The 8,603-nt window shown below is 54.5% G+C and overlaps 1 protein-coding gene across 1 annotated transcript; it reads right to left on the reverse strand.

The window, feature by feature from the left end:
* Window positions 1–3,847: 3,847 nt before the first annotated feature.
* Window positions 3,848–5,247, reverse strand: LOC116747130 (protein S100-A6). The gene is made up of 3 exons (XM_032619297.1): window positions 5,138–5,247; window positions 4,436–4,594; window positions 3,848–4,070 (listed from the first exon to the last, which is right to left on the reverse strand). The coding sequence occupies exons 2-3, from the start codon at window positions 4,571–4,573 to the stop codon at window positions 3,936–3,938; spliced, it is 273 nt and encodes a 90-aa protein (XP_032475188.1). The 5' UTR covers window positions 4,574–4,594; window positions 5,138–5,247; the 3' UTR covers window positions 3,848–3,935.
* Between the last annotated feature and the right edge of the window lie 3,356 nt (window positions 5,248–8,603).

An 8,603-nucleotide genomic window follows, 5' to 3' on the forward strand; every position in this document is an offset into this window, starting at 1 on the left:
AGATAAATTTTGGTGCTTCTGTACCGTGGAATAACCTACAGCCATTAAAAAGAAGGATTTAGGGCTTCCCTGGTGGCGCAATGGTTGAGAGTCCGCCTGCCAATGCAGGGGACACGGGTTCGTGCCCCAGTCTGGGAGGATCCCACATGCCGCGGAGCGGAGCGGCTGGGCCCGTGAGCCATGGCCGCTGAGCCTACGTGTCCGGAGCCTGTGCTCCACAATGGGAGAGGCCACAGCAGTGAGAGGCCCGCGTATTGAAAAAAAAAAAAAAAAAAAAAAAGGATTTAGACCTCTACCAGTTGACTTGAAGGGATTTTCGTGATATATTGTTAAATGGAGAAAACATAAAATGAGAGAAATATATATATATATATATATATATATATCATGATTCCATGTTTATAACGCAATTACATCATACACATGTCTTATATGTGGAACTATATTTATACAGTGTTTTAGAAAGCTATGGAATAAGGCATCCTAGTTTATTAACACTGGTTATTTGAGTGCAAGAAAATAAAACTTGTCAGTGAATTTCTCAGTGCCCCAGTACAAACCCTAGCCTCCTGGGACTCTTCACAGGCCTTGAGGATTAGACTCATAGCCATTTGTGTCGTTAATTGCTTGATCCAAAAGGATAATAAAACTTCTCTTGTTTCCCAAAGAGAGAGAGTCAAATGCTTACCACCTGCAGTAGGTCCCAAGGTTAAGCCCCAAGGAGCTCAGGAGACCGGAAAGCTCCTCTCTAGGTATTTATACTTCAAAAGAGATGAAGACTCAGTATTTAGAGATCTCTAGGACCTAAAAACTGGAGACTCCTGGAGCTATCTGGTTCCTAGAGAAATTTTATTTACGTTCCAGAGAGTGGTGTTAGGATTTAGCACCGCAACATTCCCAAGGAGACCCTTTCAGAAGGAGAGGAGAACCGGTTCCCTTTCCCTCTTTATAAGTAGTGAAAAACCATCTTTCCTTGTCACTTGCCTTTGAATGTCTGGTCCTTGAATGAGACCTAGCCCAAGATAAGACCCAGGCCAAGGCAGCCCTGACTCACTGATTATTTCTATAAGTCATTTTGTACACTCTCAATATGTGATTAAAACATTTAAGAGGAAAACATGAAGAAGAAATGGCCAAACTATGTCATGATGTGATAAGCACTAATGAACTGGCAAAGGGAATGGAGAGGGCCCAGTTCTGAATTTACAGTTTGCCCTGGGTGGAAGCACTTAGTCCTCTATTGGTCTTTTCACTTGTTCAACAGGGTTAATAATACATACTACACATAAACCTTCTGAGCATCACAAAAGAATGGATATGAAAGTGCCTTGTAAAAATAAAAGTGCTATACAAACGTACAGTGGCTTTATTCCCGACAGTATCAGATATGCTTGGCAGAGAACAAAGAGCTACATACTGTGACTTAGTCCAAAACCCCTCCCACTGGGGCCCGCCCCAGCTTACAGACATGGGCTGTGGTGCAGCTCTTTCAGCTTCCTGGGTGTCAGGCTGACTAGGTTGTAGGATTAATGCCCATTTATGCACAACGAGGGAAAAAGGAGCCTCAGCGAGGGGCATGGAGGAACGCAGAGCCACTTCCACCAGTGGCCCGGATCTGCCTCAGCAAGGGGACAGGGTGTGAAGCCCCCAGCTCACATCTGCACGTCTCCGTCTGCCCTAAGCCCAGGCCCCTGTTCCACAGAGTGAACTAAAGGCCTCATTTCCATTACATCAGTTGGATGCAAATGCAATAAAAAGTGACCAGTCTGTGCCCCATCCACACACAGTCCCACCCTTTGAGTAGAGCACCCACCATGTTCCATTGTAAATACTGCTTCCTCCCACCATCCCTCAAAAAAGCCTTAAAGACCACACCCTCAAAGCAAACAAAAGATTTGTTACATGTTTGGGGGTTTGTTTTATCTTTTAAATCCGTGTTCCTGTTCCCCTCCACTATTATGGAAAGGCAGCCGCTAAAGGACACGCCTGTTTATTTAGCAGGTGAACTGTGCACGTTTACCGATTCTCCTAAAGCTCTCGCCTGCCCACCCACCAGAGCTCCCTGCAGATGTATGACCGAAGGCCTTGTCTGAGCAGCCCCTCCCTGGGCAGGGCAGTAGGTCTTCACCCACTGAAATGACCCCTCCTCCCTCTTTGTACGAAGGTCTTCTAGGCCCTGAAAGCGGGAGGGGCGGGGGACAGGGTTCAGATTGTTTGTCTTTGCAAACCGCCTTCCTTTCATGGACTTGCTCGTGGCACGTGCGTCTTAGGTAAAGGCTGAGTTGCGAGTTGCTTTATTGGGGGGTTAATTGCTGGGAGCCAAGAGATCCCCCGGCTGACATTCCCAGAGCACCAAGTGGTGTTTCTCTCTTCACTGGAAGGGCTCCACCTTGGCTCCCTCCGCCACTGGCCCCTCCCTAGGGGTTCGAGAAAACCAACCACAACGGCCCCGCGGCGTCCTGCTCTCTGTCCACACGAGGGCGCTCGCTCCACGCCCCACTATGCTGGCCGCCGCGACGCCGGGAAGGTATCTTTGCGGGGGCGGATAGAGCCAAGGCTTGGACACGGCTGTGCAGACCGGGAGCTCAGCCTGGGTCCCTTCCTGGTTCCCAGCTGTGCCAGTCCCTAGTCCCTGCGGGGAAGGAGAGGCCACTAGAGGGACGCCAAGAGGTGAGGTTTCCAGCCCTCTTGGGACTGTTGGCTCATCCCCACCCCCTGGAGGAAGAAGACTCAATTCATCGGAGTTGGGCCCCCTGGGAAGTGGGGAGGTGAGTAAGAGGGGAAGGAGGATATGGTCTCCCTCTGGGGTCCCCAGAGCCTACAGAGGAACTTGCCTGGCATACGCTAGGCCTGGAGGGGACAGAACTGCCCCATGGCCCTGAAACACAATTTACCCGCTTCCCCTACCCGCCTGCCTGAAAACGCTAATGCAAACAGTGAACTCAGACAATAATTCAATTAGTCATTTTCCCTGATGGAGGCTGAGAGCCAGGCTTGGCTCTGGTGGAATACCTGGGGTGATTCTTTCTGCTGAGGCCGTAGGCATGGACTGGCTCAATATTGACAGAAAGGCTTGAAGGCGCAGGTGCCCAGCCCCGGAGACCCCACCACTCCACCCCGAGGACCCTCAGCCCACCCCTTTCATGAACACCCCATGAGTCATGTATTCGCACAGCTGCCAGCTTCTCAGACCACCACCCCTGGCACAAAGGACCCTGTCCCTGAATGCAGGGACAGACTCTTAAAGCGTGCCTCCCACCTTTGACCAACCAGGGCATAGACAGCAGAATCGAACTCAACCATACAGCGTCCGTCCGCAGTGGTCTCCGACAGAATAGCAGAACACTCCCCGGCCAGGCTCTGGGAATGCCAGATATGCCTTCTCTGCCCCCATTTCACTGTGGTGAGAAAGTGGACCGGCCCCGCCCCAAGGCCCTTCTGGCCCTTCCCCTCTCACCACGCCCAGAGGAAAAACACGTCTTTGTCTTCAGAGACCCTGCTAGGACTATCTCTGCCACACTCTGGACTCATCACAGCCTGGCTCAAGCACCATTTCCTTCTCCAAGCCCATCTCAGAACCCCTTTCACGGGGGACCACCTGAGCCTTTCCTTAAGATGGCTTCACCCAGAGTGGGCATCTTTTTCTAATTCACATAAAGGCAACTTAATGAGCTCATAACCGCTTTGTTAGGGTGCATCCACCATTTTGTGGACCCTCCCACCAGCTCCCCTGGCCTGGTGAGTCACTGAGTCACTCCCAGAGGTAACTGTGAGAAAACCCTCTGGTGGCGATGTAGCACCAAGCAGAGGAGGAAACGGAAATCATTGGGAAGCCAGGACACAGGGATAGATTTAACCAAAAAAAAAATTTATTGTACAATTACCCACCACTAGACAGGCCAGCTAGAGGGTGTCTCCACCTTCCCAATTTATTTTCAGCCCCGGAGGATGTCATTGTAGATCATGGCCAAGGCCCCCAGGAAGGTGACATATTCTTGGAAGTTCACCACCTGGTCCTTGTTCCGGTCCAGGTCGTCCATCAGCTTTGCAATTTCAGCATCCTGCAGCTTCTAACGTGTTAGAATGGGAAATCCAGACTCAATGGTTTTGAGACCTTGGGTTCTCTGCCTTTCCCCCTCCCAGGCAGCCCCCTCTCATACAAATGGCTCTGTGCTCACTTGTCACCAAAGATCCAAGCCCACTTTGGGTTCACTTGGCTTTACTTCTCCTCTGTTCCTCACTCAGGAGGAGTGAATACCAGGCTACCAGTTTCCCCAGCCCCTCAGGGGTGTGGACCAGTGGTCCAGTAAGGCACATGGTCTAGGGCCCCAGAATGTGGGTAAGCCTGAGTCATGCACCTGGCACCTCAACCTCTCCGAATCCTGCTTCTAAAGGGCGAGAGGTGGGGAGAGGGGGCCTGGGGAGGCTCACTCACCGCGCCAATGGTGAGCTCCTTCTGGATCAGCTCCTTCAGTTCACTCTTGCTCAGGGTGTTCTTGTCACCCTCCTGACTGGAGTACTTGTGGAAGATGGTCACCAGGAGGCCAATAGCCTGATCCAGGGGGCACGCCATGGCTGAAGGCTGGGCTCAGAGCTGAGGGCAGAGAGGCTGCTCAGAGCCCTGGATAGCAGGGCCTTCTCACTCACCCATACCCCCCAACTCCCTTTGACTACCCGTGCCAAACCACTAAGTGTCAGGTGACATCAGGAGACAGCCCAGGGCTTGTAGAGGAGGGAGAGGGCAGAGTCTAAGGCCAAGAGGTGAGTGCCCTACAGAGGACCAGAGCAGAGGTGGTTCAAGAATTCTAAGGAACAAAGAACCACAGCTGAGAACTGTCTTCCAGGGGTTCCAAGAAAAGTTGGGTAATATGTTGTGAGTGAGGGTGGAGGCTGCACACCCAGCCCTACACACACACAGCCTCACAGGACCACACACTGCGGCACGGACACACCCCGGGACACACTCTCCCAACCCCAGAAGGGCCACAGTGGGGAGCCGCCCCACCGGATGCCTTAGCCCGGGGCCGGCCCGGCCGCTCCCGCCTCTCCCTGCCGGCCCCAGTCTGGATGCGGGCGGACTAACCCGGGGCGGGCCGGCCCCGAAGGACGGGAGCTGCCCTGCCTAGCGAGGACTCACCGCGGCTGCAGCGAAGCGAGAAGGAGCGGCCGAGGGGGATGGCCGTGTGGCCAGCCCGCCAGCCTTATAGCGGCGCTTCCGGGAGGCCGGCCGCCCACTGCCCGCCCGCGCCCCACCCTGCCCGCCCTTTACACAACATCCTCGCCCCAAAACTTTCCACGCCTCCTGCCCCGGGGCTGTTCGGGGCTCCGCGGGGCGGGGGCGCCGAGGGGAGACCGCGGCCAGCCCAGTGACCTCGAGCTCCCACCTAATCTCCAAAACTCAGTTTGCCCCCCGTCGCGATGTGACAAGAGGAGGAGGCGGAGAGCCGGGCAGTGTCAGAGTGTGTGTCTGTGTGTGTGTGTGTGTGTGTGTGTGTGTGTGTGTGTGTGTGTGTAGGGGGAAGGGCGGGGAGAAGGGTGCCGCTCCCCGGCGCCGGGGGAAACGGGGGCGAACCCTAGATGAAGGACGGGGAGCAGCCAGTGGTCTACAGGATACGATTTAAAGGACACCTAGAACACACATCCCCCCAGGGAAAAATACCACCACCCTCGATCCCTTCCCCCATCCCCCCACCTGAATTCCACCCGCAGCCTCTTGCCCATTGAAGTGCACACACACACCAGAGTCAAGCCCCGTAAGTGTCATTAGTTATTTACCCTCCAATGCAAAGTCTGTCCGATCCTCTCCCAAGAAAGGATTCTGATACGGGGAGGGAGGTGGGGAGAGCGGAAAGCCCTGGATCCCAGAGATGATGGTAGGGCTTGTTGCTGGGGGGGAAACGGAGGAGAAGGAAAGGGGGCCGGTGTGGAGGTCAAGGCCAGACTCCCCCTTCTTACCAGTGTCCTCAGTGGGGGCCTCCTGTGAGCTGGTGGCAAGTCAGAGAGGCCTGTCCACCACTGCCCTCAGGGACCGCATCCCAGCCACCCCCAGTGTCCTCACTCTCAGAGCACTTTCCCCCTTAGCTTTCTCTGCATATTTGCAGCATTCCCTGGAGGCAAGCAAAAGCCTGATCCCACTTCCTCATTTTCCTGGAGGGCCAAACTAAGCCTGGATAAGATTAGTCACCTCTGCACTGAAGAACAGGAAGTGGGGTGGAAACCCAGAACGCGAACACCCAGAGGCTGCCCACCCACTTAAGGAGAAGCTCTGCCTGGTCCCACCCCACCCCCAGCCAAGGTGGACAAGAATGTTCCAAACCAGCCCTGGACACCTGGAATCAAAAACCTTTATTTCCTCTGCTGGAAGGGAAGGCTGAAGCAGGGTCCATCTGGGAGGGAGAAGAAGGCAAGGGGCTACGGAGGGTCTGTGAGAGGAGCTGCAGGGGCCAGGGGCCAGGGCCCAGTCATTGGTTGTCCGCCAGGAAGAAGTCGTTGTAGGCCACGCACAGCATGGTTGGGAACACCGAGTACTCCTTTTTTTGTTTGTTTTTTTGTTGGTTTTTTTAATAAATTTGTTTATTCATTTATTTATTTTTGGCTGCGATGGGTCTTCATTGCTGCGCACAGGCTTTCTCTAGTTGCGGCGAGTGGGGGCTACTCTTCATTGCAGTGCACGGGCTTCGGCTTCTCTTGTTGCAGAGCACAGGCTCTAGGCACGTGGGCTTCAGTAGTTGTGGCACACGGCTCAGTAGTTGTGGCTCGTGGACTCTAGAGTGCAGGCTCAGTAGTTGTGGCGCCCAGGCTTAGTTGCTCCGCGGCATGTGGGATCTTCCAGGACCATGGTTCAAACCCGTGTCCCCTGCATTGGCAGGTGGATTCTTAACCACTGCGCCACCAGGGAAGTCCCCGAGTACTCCTTGAAGTCGATCTCCTGGTCGCTGTTCTTGTCCAAGCTCTTCATCAGGTCATCGATGCTGCTCTCCCTCATCTTCTTCGAGGGCCCAGGTAGAGAGACAGGTCAGCCACCCCTCCCAGCCCTGCCCTGACCCCTGGGAAGGCAGCCTCAGGCTGATCCCCAGGTGAGTCAGCAACGGAGCATCTCAACCCCCAGAGTCTCCCCCCAGGCCACACCCAGCACAGGGTGCCACCAAGCAGAGCTCAGTGACCTGACTCCTGAATCGGAATCAATTACAAGAGGAAGGCTAGTGCAGCCCCCCTTCCCCTCGACACTTTCTACCACCCAGAGAAATAATAAGCTAGATTTCATACAGCACCTAATAGAAACGGCTTGGTGACTATGTGGCACTAAGCGAGATCCAAGCCTTATTCCATCCCTGCAGGACAGCTGCATAGGGTGAGTGCCTGGCATCCAGTCCTCTTCCTTGTCTGGTCCCCTGCCCAACCAGCCCAGCTCCACCAAGAGGATGGAGACAGCACCCTCAGGGGGAACAGGAAGAAAATACAGACACATCCTGCCCTCTCCCCTTCACTGCCCTCACCTCCAACTTTTCCACAGGAGACAGGACTTCGGGACATAGAGATGGAAACAGCCTCTCTGTGACGCCACCCTTGTCCCCAGTCTGGGCTCCTGTTATAGCCAGGCCCTCCCCAGGGCCTCTGTCCCCTTGTAGTTAACCCTGCTGGACCCATGGCCCCTCCCTCTGTCCTCATTAACTCCAGAATGCAGAGAGCTTGGCAGGAAGGCCAGAGGGGAGGCCTGGTGACACCCACGCCTGCTTTGGTCCCCTGTCCACAGGGACACACTAGGTGGAGCTTCTCTCTGGGGAGGTCCACTAGGGTTCAAGATGCGACAGGAGAGGCCCGCAGGCTGATTTTAAAGGAATGAGGGAGGTTGATACATGGGCCCGGGCTGGAATTCCAGCCTCTCACTAGCTGGGTGTCCTCAGACAAGTTATATAACATATCTGAGCCTCAATTTATTTTTTAACTGTAATAATAACATAATGACTACCTTATAGGCCTTTCCCTTTGTCAGTTGCTTCCCGCCCACCATCTCCATCTGGTAAGAATCTGTTCTTCCCCCTTCCAAACTGTGTTCACAAACTAGTAGAAGGATCCTTTTGGTTCCCGTGTCAGCACCAGCTGAGAGCCCCAGACGTGCCAGGTACATGGAGGAGAGCCGGGGGGGGCCCTGCCCTTGAGCTGTGCACAGCTGACCTGGAACCCTGAATCACCTCGCCCACCCCCACTCCATCCCTTGTACAACCTCCACAGCTGTGAGAGCCATGCCTCAACATGGAAGTTTCCTTGATCTCCTTCTCTAAACCTTCGTGCACACTGAGGTCCACCCTCCAGACACTGCCCGTCTCCATTCCCAGTGAGACCTGACTCATCCCCAGGCGTGGCCCAAGATGTTCACCCTCTTCCTTGGGTCTCTGTCTGTACCCTTTGGCCATCCTGTCCTTGCTGAGACTAGTGTACCCTGCGGGTAGGTGTGTATCCCCTCACGCTGGGCCTCCCACCTCATGCTGGGAAGCCCTCGGGGGTGGCATCAGTGCTTCCTCTTTTTTTCCGTCCCCTCCCCCACGGTGCCCACAGAGCATGGAGCACTGGGACTCTGGGGTGCAGGGGAGGGACTGACACCT

This window comes from Phocoena sinus, chromosome 1 (genome assembly GCF_008692025.1).
Source record: "Phocoena sinus isolate mPhoSin1 chromosome 1, mPhoSin1.pri, whole genome shotgun sequence".
In the NCBI taxonomy this organism is placed as follows: Eukaryota; Metazoa; Chordata; class Mammalia; order Artiodactyla; family Phocoenidae; genus Phocoena; species Phocoena sinus.